This window comes from Lissotriton helveticus, chromosome 2_1 (genome assembly GCF_964261635.1).
Source record: "Lissotriton helveticus chromosome 2_1, aLisHel1.1, whole genome shotgun sequence".
Lineage (NCBI taxonomy): Eukaryota > Metazoa > Chordata > Amphibia > Caudata > Salamandridae > Lissotriton > Lissotriton helveticus.
The window spans coordinates 1,560,759,954-1,560,786,485 of record NC_136059.1 but is presented as its reverse complement, the minus strand read 5'-3'; the positions used below and the strand labels follow the sequence as shown (position 1 = coordinate 1,560,786,485).

The window sequence follows — 26,532 nt, the reverse complement described above, 5'->3', positions numbered from 1 at the left end:
TGATTTTTTCACTTCCTTTTTGAAGGAAGCACTGGAGGAGATTGTATGGATTACCGGAGGAAAGGAGTTCCAAATCTTTGGGGCAGAGCCAGAGAAGGCTCTGTTAATCAATCTCTTTTTGTGGAAAATCTGTGGTTTCAGGAGCATTGTACTTGCACTTCGTGACGCTCTGCAGCCCCCTGATAGTTCTAGTTTTTGAGCCAGATAGATCGGGTCTTGAAATGAAGGGCTTTGCGCGCCATTCAGTCAATTTTTGAGTGAATTCTGGCCTCGTATGGCAACCAGTTTAGGGATTTTAGGGCAGAGGATATGTGTTCTTTTCTTTTTGTCCCAGTAATCAGTCTAGCTGCGTCATTAAGGGAAGCCCTTAGTGGGGCCAGGCTGTTTGGGGAGACCGCATAGCGTGGAACTACCGTAGTCTAGTCTTGGCAAACTAGAGCTTGTACCACCAATTTGAAGTCTTTCGGTGGAAGGAATGGTTTGAGATTCCTTAGTATACTCAACTAGTAGAGTATACTAAGTTTTGAGTGTTCATCAGGATTGAGTTGAGTGAGATGAGGGTTTTCCCGGGAGGTGATTTTCAGATAAAGTTCAGTGTCATCTGCATGCATATGAAAAAGAATGTTAACGGAGTTCAAGGCATTTGCTAACGGTTCCAAGAGTAAATTGAACAGTATGGATGATAGGGCGGACCCCTGTGGAACACCCATAGTTACTGTACAGGGTTGAGAAAGAGATTGATTCCTCTTGATTCTTTGGGATCTGTTTTGAAGGAAGGAAGTGACCCAATTCAATACTGACCCTGATAAGCCCATCCTGTGTTCTTGAGTAGATAGTAGTTTGATATGGTTCCCAGTGTCGAAGGCAGAAGATAAGTCAAGGAGGATCAATAAGCAAGATTCATTATGGTCTAGGAACTTTAATGATGTGCGTGAGTGCGGATTCGGTGCTGTGCCCTCTCCTGAAACCAGACTGATGATGATCCAACAATTGGAATTTTTCAATGTGTGAGTAGAGTTTAATTAGCACATTTTTCAAGAAGTTTGGCCACAGTGGGGATGTTGTAAATGGGATGGAAGTTGTTCAGATCAGAGCTGTCTGCATTAGGTTTTGTTAGAATGGGGGAAGCCCGTGTTGCTTTTAGACAGTCGGGGATCATGCCTTGCACTAGTGAAGCGTTGATGATATTGGACCATAAGGGGAGGATGGAGGCTTTTATTTCCTTGAAGATGGGAGGTGGAAGAGGGTCGCTGAAGTGGTTAGACGGATTGATTGCAAGAAGAGTGTTGTAAATATCACTTTCACTGAGGTGAGTAAAGGTGTGCCAGGATACATTGTTTTTTAGGCTTAAACTAAGGGGGATGAGTGGCTCTTGGTGGGTAGGCGGGTCATGGTTTCATACACTGGGAGAAGAGCCCTCTTAGATTCAATGTCTATATTGATGCTGTTCGTTTTCTGGGAGAAAAAGGCAGCTAAATCGTCACACGTAGGAGAGCCGACACCAAGGTCATGGTGGTTGGGTGGCTTGACCGATTGTTGCTTAATGAGTTCAAAAAGTTTCTTAGGGCGGTTGTTAGCTTGATTAAGTTAGGATCTGGAGAAGTCGGCTTTTGCAGTCTTGATTTTTTTGTTGTAAGAATTCCTGATAACTCTAACAAGGTTTAAATGTTCAGTGGATGGTATGGATCTCCACGATCTTTCGGCTGCCCTCAGCCTACGGCGTTCCAAGTTGAGGTTGGAGTTGAACCAAGGTTTGGAAATGTTGTGGGAGGCATTTTTATGCTGTAAAGGGGCTATAGCATCCATGACATTCGAAATAGAGGAATTATAAAAATCAGTGAGGATATGAACATCCTTTAAGTCTGCTTAGGAAGACAAGGCATTTTTACAACAGGTAGCTAGCTCTTCAGTGTTCATATTTCAGAGGTTCCTTTTCAATTGCTTCGTTTCCATGGGCTGGACCCCCTCTACTGACTCCTGTTGATGAAGAAGAGGATGCAGTAGTAGTCAGAACAATCGCGTGGGGTAATGGAGTCCAGTGTGACGGTGTTACCTTTGGGTATTATGAGGTCCAGAGTTTCACCCTTGTTGTGAGTTGAGCTATTACAGAATGTGCTAAACATGGCTTGTTTGCATGCTTGCACATATTTTATTTATTGTATACATCTCTCATCTAGGTAAGGCTGTATCAATTCATGAACCTTTCCCATACAGTTAGAACACAACTGCAGTTTGCAATATGCAGATAATACTGTATTTGTTATGCGATTCCGTAAGAACTTTAAGTGCTACTACATGCATTAGATAATTGTGTCACATTCAACACTTTCTTTTTAAGGAGGAAAAGGCAAACGTTATGGTGTTTTGTCCATGAAACGGGCAATATACTTGGCATTTGAACTGAAAGTACCTACAGTTAGTCCATAAGCACATTTACTTTTGAATTACTTTGGATGATCAACTAACTAGGAACTCTGTGGGAAAGGAAGAGAGCATTAGCGATACAGTTAATAGGATCCCTATGTAGATTTAATAAAGAGCGTGGCAAAAAAAAACGGTATTCCTCTAGTGAAGAGTACGCTGCTGAAGTTTTGTCAATTGTGGCTACAATCTGCATGGTGGGTGAGAGGAGCAGGATAAAGATAGAGGATGTTACTTACTTTGTGGAAGTCCATTGCCATCTCTGTCACTTCTTTAACACTCTGATGGGGTTCTAGGGCCAGATGTACGACCGTGAAAATAGTGCCTGGCAAATTGCGAGTTTTTTGTGACTCGCAATTTGCGAGGTGCTATTTCCAATGTACAACAGTGTATTTTACACTGTTAGCGATTCCCAATGGGGTCGCAAATTCAGGGGTTCATGAATATTAATGAGCCTCTCGCAATTTGCTACCCAATGGGAATGGCAGGCCCTCCCAGGTATGGTGGCTTGCTTGGCTCAGCAGACCACCATGTCTGGGACTGCTTTTAAATAAGGAAGTTTTTTTATGCAGCCCATTTTCCTTAAAGGAAAACAGGATGCATTTAAAAAAAAAAAAGAAAATTAAAGTTTTCATTTCATTTTTTAAGGACCACTGCCTGCCCTTAAAAAATATTTCCCCCTGCATTTGCAAAGGGGAAGGGGTCCCCTAGAGACCCCTTCCCTTTTGCAAGTGCATTACCACCCTTTTAAAGAGTTGCAAAATAGGATTTGTACATTCCCCATGCAGTTTTTGCATGCGCAAACGGGTCCGCAAACCCATTTGCACATGCAAAAATGGTCGTACATCTGGCCCTTAGTGAGATATTACATGTGCCAAATAGGAGCTATTATCAAGGATTGTGTTAGGAGAAAAGCTAAAGCAAATGAAAATTGCACATTTGGGGGTCATCTGAGAATTGGTGGTAGTGAACAAATGAAATTAAGGTTTTTAGTAAGCTTCTAGAAGATGCCGGTAGTAATTCTGCATCTGCATGCCTTTGGAAAAAGAAAAATGGGCACATAATCTCTAATAGAGAATGTGTACAATTTGCAAAACACTCTTCTTTGGTTACATAGAATCCAAATAATTATACACCAATCTCCCTGTTGGCTACAACCTCAAACTTAATGGGTCGTCTTTTATTGTCAAGGTTAGAGAAATGGGGAACAGGCAACAACATTCTTATCCAAGCCCAATACGGATTACAGCAGGGGAAGGGTACAATAGATTAAGCCTTAAATTTAGCCTTGACGATAGATAAGTATACTAGTATAAAGGAAGGAAAATTATATATGGAGTTCATGGACCTGAGCGCAGCTTTTGACTGCGTGGTCCATGACAACCTCTGGAGTATAATGCAGTCAACTGGGGTGGACCTGGCTATATTAAACTTCATAAGGCAGCTTTATGTCAATGCAACAGCTTCAGTTCCCTACACACAAAAAATGGAGACTGCACGCGCCCTTTCAAAATTGATAGGGGGTGCGACAGGGATGCATGCTGACTCCTTTTCTCTTCTCTTTGTACACTAATGGAGTAGAGCAAGCACTTTTAGCGGTTACTGATGATGTCCCCAGATTTAAAAATCGTAGCACTCCCATACTGGCGTATGCAGATGATGCTGTTTTGATCGTTAGGACGGGGTTGGGGCTACAGAGACTGATTACAGAATATGGATCTTTTATGGGCGCCCTCCAGATGAGAGTAAATCAAACAAAGCCGTTCGTAATTGTGGCAGGGGCAGGTAAAAGAGAAAAAACCCAAGTTTTCATGCGGAGGGGAATAAAATCGAAGTGGTAGAATTCTTCCCATACCTGGGTATTCTCTTTGACAAAGACCTCTTCTGGAAAAAACTAGTGGAAGGCAGAAAACGGGTCATGGAGAGGGGCTTCACCGCACTGAAATCCTTTCCTAAAAAACTCAGGGCCAAACCGCTCCCCACGATTAAGAATATCTATCAGGCCTGTGTAAAAGCATCCGTATCTTATGGAGCAGGTGTATGGGGAGTAGCAAACCCCAATGAATTGCAGACAGTTGAGAATACATATTTTAAATCAGTAGTAGGTCTCCCCATATACTTTGCAAATTGTATACTACACATGGAGCTGGATATCCCTTACATTGCTGAACAAATTAAAGTGGCTCCATTGCTTCTGTGGTACTCCATATGGATGAGGGAATCTGTACCGCTCACGTAGTTAATAATTAAGAGCTGCCTAGACATGGACCAGGTGGCTGAGTTATGTGGACCACACTTTCACAGAAATTGGGCTCTCGGAACTTTTTAATGATCGGCAGGAATGTAAGGGGTTATCCAAACAGAAGGTAATCGATGGGTTTTCCTGAATGGCGGAATATAAGAGGTCTAAATCTGAGGTGGGGAAACATGCTCTGCGGTCATACCAAGGCAATACACCTGTGATAGAGGGAAGATTCTAGTACCTAGCAATAGCAAATATCCCACAGCACAGATACATTTTGTTAAGGTTTAGAACTAACCTGATAGTGTGTATGCTAGGCTATCCGGAATTTTTTTTAGTATTAATGATTTGAGCGTTTGCCCGTGTGACAATGTATCAACTCAATCTGAGATACATCTAGTCCTTTTCTGTACACTATATATAAAAGAAAGGAAGCCTACCTGATGCCGATTTTAAATAAGACGAGGTTTACACAATGTCGGGTGGCCTTATACTTTTTAAAATCTTTACCTGACCCGTTTGTCTGTTTCTCAAAGGCCTCTTTCTTATGGGCTTGTTTGAAGAAGAGAAAGGGGTTGGTTACGAGTTATGTGAGATGTATTCTGAACAGTAATTGATTTCGTGTCATTTCTCTTTCTTGCGTGTTAATATGATATGATTGGATTTTAATGATGGTATTTTATGAAATTTTGATGTGTATGTATTTATTATTTTATGATCATTTTAAATTTAGATTGAATAAAGAGTTTTGATGATGATGATGGTTACATATTAAAAGAAATAGGTTGCTTTGCACGTAGAAAACCCAACAGAATTCCTTCGACATTAGCGTTGCTTAAGATTTTTTTTTCCAGGGTAAGCTACTTAAACTTTTAGCTCTACAGAGCACTTGTGAGGATAGAACAAGGTAGGACTTTGACTCCAGAATAAACGCCACTGAGTTACATTAATTAACACATGTAGATGATATAATTAAGGGTGTTTTAATGAGTACTCCAATTAAGTTGATATATCATAGAGTTACTTTATTCATGCAAGTAAAAAGAGATGCCATGCAATGCGACAAATTTTATATGGAATAATGTAGAGTTTATTTGAGACAGAAATATTATGTTCACCTTTAAGGTGAGTTATATATTTCAGCCAAAAGAGAAAAGATGAAGCCCATTTCTCAACTGACAAATAACATATCTCCCTCATTTTTCTGCCCTCCATCGGTAAGTGTAGGACAAGAGCAAAATATTTCAGATCACTGATTGGCAACAAACGAGATCAACCTAAGTGCCTGCTACTTGAGCATGTTTCTTGGGTTCCCATGTTAATGACTAGGGTCTTCCTGCAACAGAAAGGGACTATCCATCCTTACTCAATGGATAGGGAAGATAAAGCAAGGATCCAGTCTCCATGGGTCTGAAAAGGGGCATTTCAGTCAGGCCAGTTTCAATGACACACGGGGCAAAGTATGGGCCATCCTGTCTGTTCAAGCATGTTGGTAACATCGCTGGTTAGTGTAGTACCAGCTGTACAACATGAGTATCATATGTGTCATAATCTATAATGCCAAGAAGACGGCTTAGCCTTTTGCTCTACAGTGGATAAAATAAGTATGAGCTCTGTTTGGTCACAGTAACTCAGTTGTACCAGTTCAAAAGCATGTCAAAATGGATCAAAATGTAAATGTAGGTTTTGTAAGGGTATTTATTCACAAAACTTTGCTTAATAGAAAGAAACACATGAGAAATGCAATGGCGCTCATTATTTTTCATTCAAAATATGTAAATCTCATGACTAAATCATCCATATGCATGCCAATTAGTATTAGCTAGCCAGTGAAACATATGTTGTCTTCTGTGCTTTGTTAACTATATTGTTGTACCATTACCAATTTTAAAATATAACGTGAGGTCGAGAAAGCGGCAATCAACAGAATGAAGCTGATTTCCCAAATAATTAATATTGTGAATAAAAGTATGATGTATTATACAATTAAATATTGATATTATTGTCATCCACTTCTCTATTATTAATGATAGTATCTATCCATATTTGCATGTTAACACTATTAGTATTACTACCATATATCATTGTTATGAAATCAAGCAGAATGTCTATCAGTAGCTAGAAACTGGGTGGCGCGTGTTCATTATTTGTTTTTTGTAAGGTAGAGAGTGGAGTAGTACAGTTGCATTGCAGTGTAGTAGCATAGTATAGTTGTATTCTTATTAACAGTGTTGTCTGCATGCTGCAGAAAAGGCATAACTACATAGAAGTATTCATTTTTTTCAGTTATTTATGGAAAGAAAATAGTTGTGTTCATTAAATTGTGCAACAGGATAACTGAGTTAGATATATACTACCTACAACAAACCCTTAGAAATGTTGTTTCAGTGCCAAGGATTCAAGAACCCGACTGTACATTTCTGTATTTTACTAAAAATATGCTTTCCTGAGTTGCTGTCAAAGTGCATTAAAAAGATTCTCCCAGTGTTCCCCCTCCCATCAGCATAATTCTTTCTTATGAATCCACTTTAAAGAGATATGTATCATAGAAGGACTTTTGTAGTGTTTGCTTGTTTGGAATAGGAGCATATGGTACATTTCAGAGTATGTCCTTTGCCTCTGTTTTGTAAATCAACAACAGTTCATGGCTTCCCTACCTTCCAGGATATGTCCTTCATTTGGCTTTCCTCTCCTAGACCACTCTTACTCTGCTCATGCAATTCGAGTCAAAAGTTACACAGCTTCTTTTGACCATCTTTATCTTGGGCAAATCATGGCCAGTTTGTCTTTGTGCAACTAAACGTTGACAATGCTGTGCGTGGAGCCTCAAATTCACTGCAAAAGGAATACAGCGATTGTTGCTATACATATCGTATACATTAGTACAAGGGGCGGACTGATCCACTGGTCAATCTGGCATTGACCGATGGGCTGGTGTGACTGGTGTGATCTTAAAATAAACATTGCTTACAGCAAGCTCAAATCCATTCAGTCTTCCATACTTTGTAAAACACCTATTTACAAGTTCAACGCTGCACTGATTTACAAATGTCGGCCACTTTTTAAATTATCTGAGTCTCTAGTCGAAGCCGCTCTCATATCAATGTCCAGGCATATTTTTGTTACAGTCCAACCCTTACTGTTCCTCTCTCTCAGTTGCTTTACTACCCTTGTCTCTGTAGTGCCCGAGGAACCTTCTACCACTCTTCTTGGAAGAATGACCACTTTTCCCAGCAGGTTACAATCTCACGGGCTGCTTTCAGAGCAGCTTGGGATCCCATGACCCAACCATTCCCATGCGGCCACATTTTAGTTGTGACCTTCTAATGCATGAGACTGTTTGAACATGTTTGCCATAAGTGATTTTGCTTTCCAGTCCAGCCCGCTCATCTTGTACTGTGGTCTTACACACATAAAACGGTTTATTTAAGGTTACATTGAACTCACTTAAGGTCACTGTAAAGGGCTTCCCCCGAACTCCACTATGTTTCACAGGCGGATGGATTTGGGTGGCATTGTAAAATGTAAACTCATTGTAGGTGGGATTGCTCACACTAAACGTAGCGTGAATGTTGAGGGGACAGCCATCCGATGGGAAGACACCCTGGGACTGAGGAAGGAGCCCATAGCTACCTAGTTGGAGGGACTGCTCCAGGCACTTCAGCAAATTGCGGAAACATGCTTAGGGGGCAACCTGAGGAGAGGGATGAAGGCGCAGAATAGGCTACGTGGACCAGGGCCAGATGCAGCCGTGGTGTTCCATGTACATTAGCGAATTGGTGCTGTCATAGAGGGAGCTCACAGTAGACACCGCCGTAGGCAAGTATCTACCAGTCTAGCATGATGCGTCGGGTTCTAGGGGGGGGTGGAGGGAGGCGAAACATAGGGGGTACTTGCACTAACACCGGGCTATGCTGCTGTGTTGTAGTTGTTGGTTTCGACTGTGTTCATTTTATGATATCTGTTTGGAAGTCCATAATGACCCATCAGAAAGACTTTATGTACTGGGCTAATGGAACCATGTTATCACGGAAATGTATCCTATATCATTCATGAACTGAGCTGAATACTGGATTTTACGCATCTGGGTGCACTAAGCACTCCAGGTATACTCGAACCGCTCAACTCCATGTCCCAGTAAGGTGTTTTCACAGTTGATGTGTGATTTAATGCATGGATAGTTCTAAGTGTACATCGCCTGCACTGCACATGTAACCAAACGCCAATAAAAAACAGATTCAAACAAAAAAAAAGTAGCGTGAATGTTCTTCGGAACTCAATACAGATACTCTAGCAGCAATACTGAACGCACCTGTAAACTATAGCTACATTGAACGTATACTTTTGTGCATAGGGAATACCAACAACCTCAACACACATCAACATATATGAAATATTCCCACGCAGGCCACTGCAAAAACCCTGTGATTAACTCTGAGCTTTCGAATTATGCCACCATCCTCCAATAGGGTGACCAACCGTCCGTAAATTTCATGGACAGTCCGTAATTACGGCCGTCTGTCCGTTGTCCGTGAAGGATTCTTTAACGGACGCCTTTTGTCCGTAATTTTAACTGGTCGCACATCTGGCCCCCACCTCCTTTCTTGACTCCAATGCTGTTGAGGTCGGGAGTAACAGACTCCGATCAGCAGCATTGGAGAGGCACAGCGTGATGGCAGCACCCCTCACACCTTCAGCCCTTGATGAGCTGTTAAGAGGTGCTCGAAGGTGACAGAGGGAGGGGCTGCAGCTTCAGGGAGCAGGGGCCTCTATTCAGATGCAAACAGCACTGAATGCGTCTCGTATCTGCAATTGGTGTGAGACATTCCCTTTCTGCCCAGGACCCCAAACATACGAGAACCGGCCCTAATTACATCGAGGCAGCACGTGGTTCTTTTCAAAGAGCTCAATTACTGTCACTAAATTGTAAACAAACCTTGATTCTTCAAACATGCAGTCTATATTGTAATAAAATAAAGAAATGGCACAATCGCACCCACACTGATTAACAAAGTATGGAGGACAATCAGTTAAATCAGTTCTCTTGGAGTATCTCCTTTCAGTACTGTACATCAGTGTGGAGGGGAGGGGGGCAAAACTAACATTTTGGAAACAGAGCTTGTCTTCTCCTTGTCTTGTCCAGGAGGGGGTGGGGGGCCCTACCCCACCCTGGAAGAGACCAAGATGATACTAGAATACTGCATGCCCACCCCTGTGCCCACCCTGGTGAATCCTGTTCCCCCTCCTGTGATGGCTCCTGCCCCCCCCCCCCACCAGTGATGGCTCTGTCCCCCCCACCCCCAGCCTGTGATGGCTCTTGTCCCCCCTGTGGTGGATCCTGTCTCTGCCCTGGGTGGCTCCTGTCTCAGTCCTGGAATGGCTCCTGCAGCGAGGGTGAAGTTCTTGATGGTCCTCTTCTCAAAAAGGCTCAGCTCAAAATTAACATGAAAAGGTGGGTGAGTGAGTAAGTGAAGGGATGGCTGGATGAATTAGTGAAAGGGTGAATGGATGAATAAAAGATTGAATAGATGGGTAATGGGAGATGATGGATGGATTGATGAGTGAGTGAAAGGATGGAAGAGAGAAAGGGAAATAGCTGGATGTATGGGTGTAAGGGTAGCTGGATGGGTAAAAGGGTGGATGGATGAGTGAAAGGATGGATTAGTGAAACGGTGGATGAGTGGGTGGATGGATGAGTGAAAAGATGGATGGATTGACGAATTGATAAGTGCAAGGGCAAATGGATGGACGGATGAGTGAAAGGGTGGATGCAAGGATGGATGAGTGAGTGAAAGGGACGATAGATGGACAAAATGATGAATAGATGTGTGAAGGAGTGAAAGGATAAATGGATGAGAGAACAGATGGATGAGTGATAGGGTCGATGGATGGATTCATCCGCGGATGAGTAGATGGATGGATGGGTGGATGGAAGGAAGGATTGCTAAGTGAAAGAGTCGATGGAGAGAGAAAGGGAGGATGATGGATGACTGAAAGGGAGGATGATGGATGACTGAAAGGGTGGATGGGTGGAAGGATGAGTGACTGGGTGGATGGATGAGTAAGTGAAAGGATGGCTGGATGGGTGAAAGGGTAAATGGCTGGATGGATGAGTGAATGGATGGATGGTTAGAAGAGTGGATGGTTGAGTGTACAGATGGATAGGGTGAAAGGGCGGATGGATAATGGATGGATGAGTGAAAGGATGGATGAGGGAAATGATAGATGGAAGGATACATGATGGATAGGTTTGCAAATGGCTGAATATGTCTAGATATGGCTGGGCTTACTTATATACAATTGCGCGACCTCTGATGTGTCTGTAAAACTTATCCAATTGTCCTGAAGTTTTGTCCTGAATTTTGACATCCTGTCCTGAATTTGTGTCCTGAATTTTGACCCTTTGTCCTGAATTTTTACACTCACCGTCCTGAATTTGCACCAATGCCAGTTGGTCACCCTATCCTCCAAGTGCAAGAGAGTTTCAGCAAATCATGTAAACAACTGCATTCGGGAAAGCACCAGGTTGTGAAGTAAGTAACACACTAATAATTCCGTTTCAGGGAATTGCCTGCGTTTTACGCTTTTCCTGTCCTCTGTAGTATCATTTGTATAATACAACGCAAGCCCCGCATCGCTGAAACTGAAACAAACCGTCGCAAAGTGATGACTCTATGACGTGCTTCGGCGAGGACGTCTGTGCAGGGGGACGTTTCTGTCGTGTTATGACGTCATACGTCACGTAACGCAACCCTCTGAGCGTACTGCTGAAAGGGCAAAGCCTGCCAAACCGCAGGCTGTAGGTCACCGTCTGTCTGTGCGAGGTGTGGACAACTCTTGTGTCGACCGTGTAAACTGTCGCCCTCGAACAAAAAGTTACGTTATGTTTTGTGCTGTTTTTTAAACTCGGTTTCTTAGGCTGGTCCCCAATCACGGTTTATTGGGCACATACGTCAGGGATTGAGCGGAAGTGACGGGGCGTTTTAAACGTCACCCACTCAATGATAGATAACCAGGTATTTACAATTATTGACGTGCAGATTTTAGTCTACAGGGAAATACATTACTTTACTTGCGAGTGTTAGTTGAAAATAATGTATATGTTCGTCTCATAGAAGACCAAGTTTGGGGTCCCTAAATGGCTAATTGTAGAAGGGGTCTAAAAGCATTTGGCTTTGTGCAATGGCTTGCTTTTCGGGTATTCCCTATTGTTTAGTCAGGTTAACCACCTCATGATTTGTGTATTACTGCCCGGAGCGCTTAATAATAATACGTGTGGAAGCCCACATTACAGTTCGCTCAAGCAGTGGCTACATTTCGAGTCAACGTACAAAGAGGCATGTTTATAAGCGAGTGAGTATATCATCGCAACTGTATGACCGAAGGAGCTGTGTTTTATCACGTGCCCAAGTAAAAGAAACATTGAGTCCTTTCCTTTATATTATAAAATGTCCCTCATCATCTGTAACTCGAGAAAAATACAGTTTTATTGACTCGCGGACTAGAAATATCTAATTGGAAAGCAACAGCCACTGTATGCCATGTCAGGTGCAAAGTCTAAAAATATATGTTTATTGTTCATAAGCACGAGTGTAGTGGAAAGTTGTAAGCTTTGTGGGGTGAGCTGATGGTGGGGGCGCTTTACCCATGTGTTTATGGGGATTTCCTCAGCTGGGACGAGTGCCCAGATCCTCCCTGTGCTGTATGTGTGGTGTAATCGAACACAGACGAAGTGATTCATAGTAACAACTAAAAGTTGGCCTGGAAACAAGGTATGCAATATAAACATAAAGCGAGAGAACGAGACACAGAGTGACAAAAGAAGAGAGAGAATAGTAATCGTTATATTGCTAGATTTTTTGCCATGCCTTTCATAGTAGGTGTGGTCCAGGAAAACAATGTTATTTGGTGCAAGTGTTCTAAAAATGCAGTCAAATATTTATTGCTGGAGTTTAGGTGTCAAATTCATGTTAATGTCCTAGTACAACCTAGTTCGAAAAGCACAGCTTTCTACCTCGCAGCTTCCATGTTACACTTTGAGTAAAATTGATTTTTTATTCACACGGTCTGACTGCACAGATGTTACTTTGTGTGCTGTGATTTGAATACTTTAATTGATAATTACATAGGAGAAATCTGCCTGAGACGAACCATATATGCAGATCTGTCAAGAGTAATACGCAGTTTAATAACTTTGTTCAGGGAGGGGATGGGGATCCTGACCCCTTCTAGGCTTTGCTTCTGTTGACTCATGGCCCCTCTCTCCAAACTCAGTAATGGTCCAAACAGTACATTATACTTGACAGAGCTGCATATATTTATATTAGATAAACTATACACATACAAATATACACACACATAGAGAAACTTTATACACGTGTATAATGTAGACACATACCATGGAAGCATATACATTGAACAATTTTGTATCTATGTGTTACACGAGTGACTGCTCTCGGTGCACATAAAGCAGTGGTTTCAAAACCTGTAATTCACATGAGTGGTTTATGGATTGTATTCAACAGTAGGCCTAGTTTCAGTCTGATTTCCTTCCCACTAGATAAGTGTTCTCTGAGCACGACTACGTGTTTCGATAACTAAAGCACCAAACCAATGTAATGCTCCACCTTCACTCATTTTTTTTATCAAAATCATTTTCATGACAGGTAAACAAAAACTGAATATTCTATTTTCAATCAGGGCCATTCTTAGCTGAATCTTACATAAATTAGTTTTAAACAATCCTTACACGTCTAAAGACAAAACGTGCTTCACGACACAGGAAAACGTTTTCGTTAAACCCCGCATTCATAAGAAAATACTTTACCACGACTTTATTGTTTTTACTACAGAAAATCAAACTTTATAATCTTCTCTTCCAATTACTTTTTAACTAAGCGTGTTCCTGTTCGAAAATGAGGTCCCTTTTCATGCTAAATCGCTCAAAAGAAATTAATAATGGCAACATTCAGTATGATTCGGTAATGTGTATTAATGGCCAACAAATCCTTCTCTGGGTGTTGGTGACATTTACAACTCACAGTTTATTCTGTCACGAGAGCACTACTACACAATTACCCACTATGTCTGTATATATATTAAGCCACCTGTGCGGACTTTTTTGTGAGTTAAGAGAGTGACTTTTTCATTGGTTACCAACATTATACTTCTTATTCATTTAAGAATTGTCGTAAATGGTGGGTTTTTTCACTTGCAATCCAGATAAATATTCTGCTACAGTGTGTAATATGTTATGCCCGCTACTCACAGTATTGTGGGCCAACAAATTATATCTCTATTAAGTATGTGTATCAGCACAGCGATTTATGGCTGTAAAGAAAAGATGTGATATTTGAAAGTCAGTTTAGAATATAGATGTAGTTACATATTCTGGCTACTTAGTGACGATGTGCCCATGGGCCAGGCTATCAATAGGCGCCTCCTTTGCACGGTCAGGTTTAAGCAGTTGTATGAAGTAAACACGGTTGAGAATAGGCCGCAGCCCAGAGAACAGAACCGCTGTCTTGTCAACACAAACGGGTATTATACGGGCACTTGTTTCCTTGTTCACCTACATGGTGCCAGAAGAGTTTTTTTCTGTTACGGAAAATGAGGTCTGCGCCCCCGAACATTCGCTCCAGACCATCCCCACGTGTCTCTTGTTTAATAAACTTTCACTCTTGGAGAGACGCCATCTTGGGCCCCACACGGGTGATTGAAAGCTGCACGTGACAGTGACTTTGCCGGAGGAGAGGAGAGGTGCAGGCCCAGTGCTGACCTCGGATGGTCTGGGGTTGACGGGGTTGTGTCCGCCTTGAAGCCACAGTACTTGCCAGAGAGTTGGGGGCATCAGAGTGAACAGTGCCCAGCATGCGAGTTGACGTGGGGTTGTGTGGCGGCTGTAGCGACACTCATGCGCTCACTTTCTCTGCCTTGAGATGAGACCCCTGCACGCTGGATGGATCCTTCTCTGCTGGCGGGCAGATAAGTTATCTCGAAATATTAATAAATTGCCTCGGTCGCGCCTGCTACACAGCTTCCAGGTTGAAGGTGGGGTAATCCCAGAACCATATATAGAAAAGGAATATACGTTTAATGTATAAACAATCCACGTGTAATGCATATAAACGTCGGTTTTTGTTGTCCTTTCACAGTGATTAATTGCTGTTGTATATTAGGAAAACTCGTATCATTAGTCAAAAGGTCACCGCCAGTTTACCGGTTCACGCCTTAGAAACACAGACAAACAAACGCGCACAGAAACTGTAACGTGCGTGTGACAGAAACGTGTGCAAAAAAACAAACACAGGTAAAATAAAAAGAATACGCCGCCACACTTAAACATAGACGGGCAAGCGCACATGTAGACACTAAAAGGCATTTACAGTCACAACCATAAATACACAAACAGCAGCCTCACTGCGACTAATCGCACAGTAAACACGAACAACACAGCGCTTTTTTTAACGGTGTTTGTTATGAACGCTCACACAAGGGGGCAGCATTTATAACTGAACCCTATCTAGGACGGTGGCACTCGGCTTCCAATGGTCAGATGGCACTCTCGGGGAGATGCAGAGAGTCAGTGATCCATATTGACCCGGATTGCTCAGATGGCAGCAGACTGGGTGCGTGGTGAAAACTGTCTCTGGTCACGCGGACCTACAGACGAGGCAGAGGGAGAGAGTGGTCGATATTGTCTTTGGCTATCAATGTATTCGTGTCAGGGAAGCTTCACTGAGAATCCTATGATCATTGCCGTGTTGCCCTCGACCTGCATGAGGGAGTGAATTGGGGTCAGGGGGCTCCCGATGTGCGTGGGTAAACACTTCAAAGCCGCACTTACACTTTCACTTTGGGGTAATGTGGGAAACACTTGGATTCGGAGGCGGTGCGTGGCAGGCAGGGGATTAATCACCCTAGCGCCTACTTTTCAGCTAACTAAAGTGTACTAGAGCAAGGTACTCTCAAGGTGAGAGCGCAATTACAGACACGCAGGAAGCGACGAAAAGACAGATAACCATGCGAAGAGACAGTTTAGCGGTCAACAGGCGCCTCCCTGTTTGGCTTGCCAGCCTGTCGGGCAAGAAAGCCAAACAGGGAGGCAAGCAGAAGCAAAGATTTTGAGAAGCCGCGCAGGCAAAGCAAGCAAACAGGCAAGATAAAAACGAACGGGCACGCAGATAGACTGGCAAGGAGAGGGATGCAGACAGATAGAAAGGCAAAGAGTCGAGCAAGCAAAACGGGCGGTAAACTGGATGATGATAAACAGGGAGATGCTCAAACGAGCAGACAGGCTGGCGGATTTGGTAACTTGTCTTTCTAAAAATGTTGACGGGGCTGACCCATAATGTTTAGATACCACCACGCTGCCCGGGCCGGATACATATTGTATAAAGCCCACAGGTACATTACTGCCTAGAGCCCTTTGACACTTTCAGAGTAGGCTACATACTCATAGAACCCCATACAGCTCCCTGAAGGGGATACTTACGACCCAAAGCCCTACACAGCTCATCGGGCTGATAATATTCAGAAGAGGGTCCCATGCTGCTTCCATATTACCCAGAGCCCTATAACTCTCTCCGAGCCGATTACACAGTACGCCCCAAACACCGCTCACCGGTGCGGGCAACACAACCGAAAGCCCCATACAGCTCTCAGGGGCAGACCCGTTACATACTGCCGGTAGGTTTCAATTTCTGCCTCATAGTTTTCATATTACAGGTTAAAAGCACGACACGGCTCTGTACCATCTGAAAAGCAATCCGTGGGCGTCTGTAAACCAGCCTAAAACGAGTATGCAGAGACTTTCTGGAGCGCCAGCAACTTATCTCACGGGGTGACAGGGGGCAGGGGGGTGACCCAGCACCGGAAGCGTGTCAATGTGCAATTACCCTTTTACCTTAAATCCGTCTTCGCCGACTTTACTACAGAACTTCCTTTACTTTGAACCCATACTCACTGTCTTTATTTCTAAGGTACCTTTACCCTCCTCAACCTGTCTTCACGGTCTATAATTTTAAGCCGGCATTTGCACCAATGGGTGTTCAGGACGTTTTTTTCCAGTGATCTGCCGTGTTTACCACCTGGCTAACCACAGTGAATTTACCGCTGAGCTGCCTCGGCGCCATTTCCCTCTCTTGCCACTTGTGCTGTGTCTGAGCTCATCTATCTACCCAGCTGGAGCAGGGCCGTGTTTATCTCTCTGCCAAATGGGCCCAAATGGTGCACTTTAAGGCAGTGTTTCAGCTGAATCGATAAAGTGCTTTTAGGGCTGAATCACTGGAGATTCCCACTGGTTCTACAATCGTGGCCCCTGTTTCGTAACTTTTTATTTTGAAGTTTTCGCACTCCCTTTTTGATGTTATTTTTTTACTTGAACTTCACACACTCTTTGGAAATGAACGCCCTCATCCAGCAGTTTCTTCTCCCCATCACCCTCACTGCCAACCTCTCCGGTCACAATTTCGCTACGCTGTTCACTACAATTCCGCCCCTGACAGGCTCAAAACGGAAAAGGCGCGCAGTTGGCAATCTAGACCCGGATTATTTTAGAAAAAAATATCACTTAACCCCTTGTTGCCCACCTGCGGTTTTTGTGTGAGTGCTGTGCAACCAATGAACACCGAGGGAGTGCGAGGGGCAGAGAGAAGAGCCATAATTCGGTGAAAATAAAGTCGAAGAAGCGTGACAGAAAGGGAGTTGATGGGCCCCGGGGAATGCACGTTCTTCAGCCGTGGAACTACAGTCCTCGCACTCAGCAAATATGAAATTTATGTCCTAAAATATTCTCAAAACAATAATAACTTCATATATGTTCGCCTGTGTGAAAGAGTTGTGTTTGTGTGGTGTGTGCGTGCAATTGCATATATATATATATATATATATATATACATATATATATATATATATATATACACACACACACACTATTTATTACCATTGTTGAGCGTGGGGAAGTTGCTTCATTCACAAGAGACAAAGCCTTGGGAGTGAGTCAAGATACACAACCTCCCTCTCAACAATAATAACAAATTGTGTAATCCAGTCTGTGTGTATGTGGTTTATGCCATGCCATTTCCTACTTAAAAAAATTAAAGTACTTAAACAAACCCTGGATGCTAAGCGTTAAATAGGTGCAATAAGTTGAAATCACTTTGAGGAGGCCTCCTGGCTATTATATAAGTTGAGTCTCTGTGTAAAGTAAAAGTAGCACGCAGTCTCTAAGGCTCCAAACAGGTTTTTATCGTGTAGTTTTTTTCTGCACTGTGTTAATAAACTCGAAATGGATACTCCAACGTAGCAATAGATTTGAGACTGTGTGTTTATTATTATTACTCTAATTTCTAATAACGGTGTTATTTGCCACGTGTGTTTTCAGACCCCACACTCCCAAAAAAAAAATATATATATATATATATTATTTTTTTCCTTTGAGTTTGGGTCATGACCATAATATATATATACACACACACACACACACAAGCAGCGAAGGAGAGACACGCAGGCCAGCGCCTGTCTGAAAGCACACGTGCTCTGTTCGGTTGCCGGTCCCGGCGCAGATATTGATTTCATATTACTCAGGTTAATGGCGGGAATCATCTCAGCCCCCGGGTGGCCGCTGACCCACTGCCACGTGAGCTGGGATCCCCCCCAGAGCCCGAGCTGAGCCCGAGGGCCGCAGACTCTGACCCGCCTCGGAGGGAAGCCTCCAGTTGCTCTCGTTCCCCACAGCCGGGTTCCTCCAGCAGAAGTCATGGAGTCTGTCGATATTTCCAAACAGCTCCGCTCTTCCGCCCTCCCTTGTGTGAAATACGTCTGTGTGTTTTTTAATATGTACTGAAGTTGTTTACGTCGAGTGCAGGTGCAGCAGTTCCCCCTACGTTTGCTGTGATTACAGAGGGTGTGCAGTTCGGTAGGGGGTCTTTGAGACCAGATAATGACGCGTTTCACAACTCCCGACAGAGTCCGGTATATAAAAATAACAATATAACATCAGCACTGACTTTAAACTAACGCCTGTTTTTTCCATTAATGTGAAGTGCTCTTGAGGCGGCCCGCAGGCCGGCGGGCGGCTCAGCCAGACTCAATACCGCAGGGGCTCGGCATGGGGCTACGGGGGCGCGATTACTGGCAGCCTATAGCGCCTTGAATTGTCCAGATCGAAGCCTTTAACTGCTCCGGAGGAGGGGCCAGGGGCAAGGAGGGGCAGTGTGCAGTTCAACAGAGCGCTAAATGAATGGACAGGCTTCAGAACACCCTGTCAAAATCTGTAAATGTGGCGTAAACATACCGCGCCAGCAATTACACCGCTCAGCCTCGAGGCGCTTTAGCCCACACTTTCCTGGCCCAGTCCGCATTCGGCTCAGCATTGCTGTGATTAGATACATAATCATTTAGTTCATGCATTTATTTACGCATGTGTGTGCGAACAGAACAGCACTTTTCTGGGTAGGCTGATTTGGGCTGATTTGGGCGGTCAGGGCAGGAGGCGGTTTAAACATGAGCAGCATTCGGTTTGCAGAGGGGACAGGCGCACTGGTCCCAGGATGAAAGTCTGCCTTCTGTTTTCAGACTAGTACCCAGTTTGCTTTTTCATTTTAAAGGCTCGTTACTGTACTCTGTAGGCTCCGAGCTATTTTTAACATAATTATTTAAAACACATATTCACGTGATTATTTAAATGACTTTACATCACCAGTAGACACATTTAAGCAAGTTTAGGGCATGTTGCCAAAATTTCAAAAAGTGCTGAAAAGGAGTGCATTTTTTCCATCGACTGAGTGTCCGTTCCACTTTGTTCTCATTGTTTCTTAGTTCTCCTTTGTCGTTCATAAGCCCATTCTTTTTGTTGTGTTTACATACCGTTTAAAAGGAAATATACGTAAATGCTTCTCCTTGCTCGGCTGGCTTCCTAATACATAGTCAAGCAATTATCACACCTAATATATATATATATATACACACACACACACGGAGTGTTATATGTAGAAGTATGCATGCATAACACAGTGTGTGTGCATTTAAACCCCTCCCGTCATATGTGTGCGCGCCCACAGTGATGAGCATTCATTTTAGTGTCATCAAAGATTCAAATTGTACATTTTGCTAGGTTTGCAAGGGTTAACGATCTCAGGCGCGTTGCATTATATTTGTGATGGTCACGCTTACTGGCACTTTTCATTTGCTTCGTGTCTTGCTTGTGCACACGCTCCCCCCCACACTCACACACAGCTCTAGTCCGCGCCTCGAGGACGCCTGCAAAGCGCTGCCGGCAGCCACGGTCGCAGCTCTGCTCCACGCTGAGCTCATGTCCAGGGGTGTCACACGGCCGCTGACCCTTGGTGCCCATTGACACCTGCCCCAGTCCACAACACACACGCGCGCTGCACGCACAGGCGCGAGGACACAGGAGCACGGGACCTACTTACTATGCATTGCTGCGAACGGGTCGTGCTTACAGTGTATTTCCATCGAGGCGCTCCACAGACTGGCTCCCAGCAGCGAGCCTTGACGCCCAAATCCAAACAAACTCACGCAGAAAGAAACACAAACTCCTCCGGCTGCACTGCCCTGGTAATCCGGGGGTCCCCGCGCAGGGGCGGTGGAGCTCTGAAGCTGCTGCAGGGGAAGGATGCTCAGTTCAGCCTCCCAGGCAGGGCTGTGCGGTGCGTGGGTGCGCGGACCGCGCACAAGTGCCCGCGGCTCCAAACACCAGAGCGAGCACAGCCAGCAGGCAGCGCACGAGAGAAGCTGCAGGCAAACTTGCGCAGGCAGCCAGCCCTCCTTTGAGAACTTGTAGACTTTAAAAACGCATCATGGTGGCTAAAGTTCAGTGCCTCGCTAGGTGGCTCCTGGAAACGTCACAGTCAGGGCACCTGCTCGTCTTTTCAGGTGGATACCTTAGATCTGCTGCTTGTCGCCTTCCGTCCCTTATTGGAGATCCGCAGTGCCAATTTTTGTTTTTACTTTTTCTTGAAGTAGTCCCTCACTCCGTCCTGAAACAGACCCGGGCAGTTTTGAAGAACAGGATAAACTATTAATAAAAATAAATATCACTTCTACTGTTTCTTGTGCAGTTTGTCCTAAATAGTCCGCCAAGCGCCTCGAGTCGTGCTTGCCTCCATTGTGCAGGTGCTGCGGGGATGAAAGTGCGAGGAAGGGGGAAGGTGGGCTCTATCTCGAGTTCCTTTGCATGTCCGCCCTCCTCTTCTCGGTTGCAAATTTGGCCACCGCTGATCGCTGCCTCTGTGCTGAAATCTGGGTGTCGGTTTATTCTGAAGGGGAGGGAAGGGGCCGGGGTGGGTCGGGACAGACGTGAGTGTGTGTGTGTGTTGGGGGAGGCTCACTTCGCAGCTGACGGGGAAGGCGGAGGGAAGGGGCTGGTGGGTGTGCGTTGATAGCAGCGGGGTGGGGGGTTGGGGAATTGTAATGGGAGTAGAAAAGAGCCCCCCCCTGCCTTTTGGTGGAGTTGCTGCTGCTTGGAAAGTGTCCAACAAAGAGGAGAGAGAAAATGAAACTGGAGGAAGAAAAAATGCGCCTGAATTCCGGCACAGAGCGCGCGGTCTGCGTTTGTGGTGGACTCTCGCTTCCCTCTGCTGGCAGAGGGCACTAACGCGTGCAGAGAGGATCCGCTCCAGCGTCCGCTGACGGAACTTCTCCCGCTCTCTCTTCAGACAGGCGCAGCCTCGGACCCATGTTATGGGGGCGGGGGGGGGGGGGGCTTAGGGGGTTGGGGGCTTTGTAAAGGCCTGTGTTTGGGGCAATGTTGGGGAGTTTACAGTGGTGCAAGGGCGGGTGTGTGCCAACCTCTAGAATCCGGGTCTTTAACGGAGTGGGCGTGGAAAGTGCTGCACCGGGGAGTTGTATGCAGGGAGACTGAACTGTGCCAGTAAGGGGAGCACCCTGCGAGGTGTGGTTGTTTGGGGAGGGGGTGTTTAAAGGGTTGGGGGGGTCCTTTGCCGATAGATACATTCTGACAAAAAGTGCTGTGCTGGGAGGAGGGTCTTGTGCGAAGAAAGAAGAGTACTGTGTTGGAATGTTAGCCCTGTCCAGTGGGAGTCATGTGGTTAAAGGGTTGACCGGGGCACTTCTGCGTGCACAGGGGAGAGTGTTATCTTCTGGAGAGAGCGTCTTGTTTATAAAGAGGGCAGTCCTGTGCTGAGGCAGGGCCAAGGGAAGTCCATTGGACTCTGCATGTGCACATGGATGGTCCTGTGTTGAGAAACATATTATACGTGGAGACTTCTGGATCGAGAACAACCCAGAGAGGAGAATTGTACATTTAGGGTGGGGTTATGTGTGGAACAAGGGGAGTCATGAAAGTAGGGGGTGGTTGCATGTTAGACGAGCAAGTCTCATGCAGGGAGGTTGTAGTCGGGGCCTGAGGCAGTTATCAAACGCACGATCTATTGAAATGTGATCGAGAGTTACCAGGGACTGAAATGTCATTAAACAGTCTATCCATCACCTTTTATAGTAAGTGTCCAGTATTGGGACTTGCATGCCCATACGTGTCCACATAGAACCCAAACTGTGCCACCGATGTGAGGAACAGGGCCACAATTGCCCGTGGATGCTTATGAAAGACATGGCTATCGGATCAGAGTGATTTCAGTATGGTTAGCTCCTTTCTGTAGTATCGTCGTGAGCAAAGCAAGGATGGCCTGAAAAATGTCAAAGGAAATTACCAGTGGCTAAAATGAATTCAGCCTTTCCGCCTATGACCATTTATTATACAGTAGTACCAAAAGGAAAGGCGCTTTCACATAACTGCGTACTTTTTGTAAAATTGTACTATTTTAATTGACATATCACTAGTTTTGATGTTAAGAATTGTATGAGCCCGATCCTCTGCATTTGGAAAAGGGAAAAAAAGACGAAGATTTAAAAAAAACGGCATTTTCATTATTTTGAAACAGGAATCATCCTGCAAAATGTGGATGGTGTCGGTTTATTTGCATATCAGTAGGTATTTGATGCAAACCAGTGTAAACCGATCAATACATCGCAATTCAAAAAAAGGCCAATAAATGATCAGTATCAAAAAAGTAAGCAAATGAGCCAAGAACGTATAAACTTTATCAGGTTAGTAGATCTTGGTAATTTGTGCTGAAAGTGAATGAGCTATGAGAACGTGGAGGTTTTGCGGCCCAGTTTTGGAGTATGTATGAGGTGGAAAAGTGGACTACACAGGTTTTTCCCTTCTCGGAACGTGATATTTTCCCCACATAAGAAGCCTTAATCCACAATTCGGTGGATGTGGGTCTGGGTGGCATTCCGTGCGTCGCTGGCTGCCGGCTTCTCCGGTGCACTTCACGCTGCTGCACTCACGCGGGTTTCCTGCTGCTGGAGCCGGTGCACTGCTTCCTTTCACCGAGGCAGCGTCTGCAGCTCGAGGGCGACGTTCAGCACCAGCCGCCGGCGGACAGCGCTGCACGCTCGCAGACGTCCCAAAGGGCGGGGTTCCGTCTCCGTCACACATACTTCAACCAATCGCTGCGAGATAGAGTACAACAGTCGATTCTCTGCTGGGATTGGAGGGGGTGTGTTCGTGCACGCCCACGGGAGGCTGGATTGGTCGCTGCACGAGCCAATATGAGACAGGCAGAGGGGGCGGGGCGCTGTGTTGTTGTTATTGTGACGCGACTTTCATTCACTCAGGTTGGAACGTGAGGAGAGTAGAAAGGAAGGGCGCGCGCCCACCCCCACCGTACTACTGCACGGATTCATGGCACGTTGTATACAGTGGATCAAGCAAAGCGCCACTAATGTTATTTCAGGCATGTATGGGACGTCACAGAAAATATTCCTATGTATTTCTCTATAGTAGGCAGACACGTGCTTATTCAACGTCGTTTGCAAAGTCGCTTGTTACGAAGCACTGACTTAACTGGTATTTATCACCAAATGACCGTACCCTTAGATTTTCACAAGCAGTTATTTTGCCCTCCTTGCCTCGTCTTTCTTCGTTTGACCCAGGTGAACTGACCTGCGAGGAATGGCACAATTTACCACAAGGACTCAACGCATAACCAAAACGGCTGATTTGCGATTTGGTATCCATAAATGATTTAATTCCATAACGACAAAAATATTGAGAATAATAGGCCATATACAACGTACACCTAATAAATAAGCACTATATCGATGCGAATACTGCGTTGGACGATGCCGCGTTAACATGTATTTTTTTGCCACAAAGTCGTCACACTAGTCCATGCGCACACACAAAAGTACAGACGAATACATAAATAATCAGACCCACAAAGATATGCAGTTGTGTTATGTTGCACCTCAAAATATTATCAACCTAGACAATGTAGAAAAGCAAAGGGTTAATCTAGTATACGAAGAAGTACTGATAACATCTGAGCGTGCTCGCGCACAATTAAAAACGACTTAAAGAGATAAGGAACACACATCAGGAGTGCGCCATAGCTCAAATGTGCTCTGTTTATTTCTTTTTAAATGTGATTTAATAATGTAAATACGCAGTTTCACCTGAGGATTTTGTCCACCTGTGAAAGGTTCATGTCATTAATACATAGTGTAAATGCACTGAGGGCCCTTTAATCGTTGTCAGTATTAAGGCCAGGGTCCCTGACACAGCGCTCGAGATAATTTCTTTCGTAAATGTGGTTCGGTGTTGGCAAGTTCCAATTTCAGGAAATGTACGGATTTTCCCAATTTACAGAATCTATAATATATTTAGACTGTTATCTAGAAACGAACATCTCGAAATACGCAAGATGGCTGAAAGCCGTTAACAACAAAACGTTAAATACGAAGAACACATCCGGTTTCGAGTGCTTATTATGTAGCTAATCGAAAATATCTGAATCGTAGTATGTTGATTTAATGCACTTTCCAATACGATACTGTGACTACCACCAATACTACTGCTGCCACTACGAATAATAGTAACAATATATCAATATAACCAAAATGTTTGTATTTATTTTTTTGCACAGGAAATATTAGGACTAACATTATTATTAGTTCTCCCACTACCTTACAGGCTACTATTTTGATAAGATACCAGTATTGTTATTAATTATAATAATACCGGGACTATTAGTAATATGTGCATTTAATGGCCTAACGGCTAGAGCTTTTGACCTGGAAGCTGGGGAACCCAGTTCGAATCTCTGCAGGGACACACAACATCCTGTGATTCTCAGCAAATCACTTAATCTCCCAGTGCCTAACAAAAATGAATGTGTCTACCTGCAACGCAACTGGTGCTCACGTAATGGGATCTGATACCTTCTGGTCGAGTTCGCTGTATATAAAACTACCCCCCCCCCCCCCCCAAACAAAAAAGAATGTACTCGCTTTGATACCCAACCAATCACCCTCGAACTCACTCACTCTCTACATGAAAACTCCCCGGTTTACTTCGCCAAAGCGGAAGCAGCTGAAATACTCACATTAGCACTAACCTCGGGCAACTCGGCGAAGTGTGATTTGCTCACAGAACAGAACAGCGGAGAAAACTCTATTAACAAGGGCTTCAAAAAATGTACATAGGTATAAAAATAGTAATACATATGTACATATACATTTGAATCAATCTATCAATCGACCCATCGATTAACAGATCATTTGTCGGTCTTTCTGTTTGTTTGGATACTTATTTGCCGGTTTACCTATCTGTCTACCTGCATCTATCTATCTGCCTGCCTGCCTATCTGATTACTTGTTTGTCCATCTATCCATGTATAGTTGACATGATCAGAGACAGACCAGCAACCTGGACACCAAGTAGATGTTGCGAAAAGCTCCAATCTAACCGTTTTTGAAAGAAAGGGCTGCTGTGGCCACGGAGTGTGGTTTTGCCTTTTCAGAACACTCCCTGAAGGAACACTGTGCCCTGTTCAGGAATGCCGGGAGCCGCGGTGTCCAGCAGCAGCGGCCCAGCCACAGTCCACGCGCAATGTGGGGGCGTCAGAGGCCTGGTGAGCCGGTGACATCTGAGGCGTAGTTTAGCTTGAGTTTAAAATGCGAAACGGAACACGGGAGCATCCTTGCGCGCAGAAGTAAACTCTTCTGGCGCCTTTTGTAAACTCTCTTAATCCAACCCTTCGGTGTTTGTAGCCTGTGGCGAAGGAACGCGGCCAGCAGCTTCCATGGAAGACCATTTCATGTCCCACAATCGAGATAGGCCTTGACTAAGAAGGCCTACCACAGATTCAATGTGTGGAAGCTAAACCGCTGCAGCAAGCCACCTTTAGTTCCCTAGGAGCTGAAAAGGGAGTTACTTTAGAAATGCAGCGTTTCAGGGCACAGAACCAGACTGTGACATTTTCTGGAAAATTACTTAGGTCAGTAAAATAAAGACTTTTTATATATTTAAGGTACATACGTTTTCGTTCAGGTACTGAAATGCTTTACTGTGTTGAAATACCTGGATACCGAAAATCCACATAAAAAATGTGCTCAAATGCTTTGAAATGTGACTGTGCGGTGCTGAATGCAACTTACAGTAAGGTGCATTATAGTGACCACGAGATGCACCTACACAGGGCAGGTCTAGAAGGTAACAACGTGAGACAACTATATGTAAGCTATCAAATAGGTTTCAGAATAATATCATGAGCCTGGACAGATTAGTATCCTAACTACAGTCCTATAATACATCCCCGGCATTTCCGAAGTCAGCTGGAAATTATGCTCATACAAAATTTGGTTTTGTGAGCTTTTGCGAAATTGACATTGCAGTATCTCACATAAAAATTTAACATAAGCATAAACCTACATTCGATTTCACACAGGACAACACCAAGTAAACTGATGGGAGAGTAAAAGTACATTTCCTGCTCAAAGTAGTCTCACTAGAGGACAAAGTTGTGCAAAAATAATGA

At 44.3% G+C, this 26,532-nt stretch overlaps 1 protein-coding gene across 5 annotated transcripts in view; it reads right to left on the bottom strand.

Annotated features, from left to right (window-relative positions):
* Nucleotides 1-20,793, bottom strand: part of PAX5 (paired box 5) — a 562,382-nt gene extending 541,589 nt beyond the window's left edge. For 3 of the 5 annotated variants that reach the window (XM_078676527.1, XM_078676528.1, XM_078676529.1), the window contains exon 1: nt 20,098-20,793. In XM_078676527.1, the coding sequence (XP_078532653.1) occupies nt 20,098-20,140 (43 nt within the window). In that variant the 5' untranslated portion in view covers nt 20,141-20,793. Of the gene's footprint in view, nt 1-11,089; nt 11,313-20,097 lie in introns of those variants that run through there. The other 2 variants (XM_078676531.1, XM_078676530.1) reach the window with 2 other exon arrangements.
* Between the last annotated feature and the right edge of the window lie 5,739 nt (nt 20,794-26,532).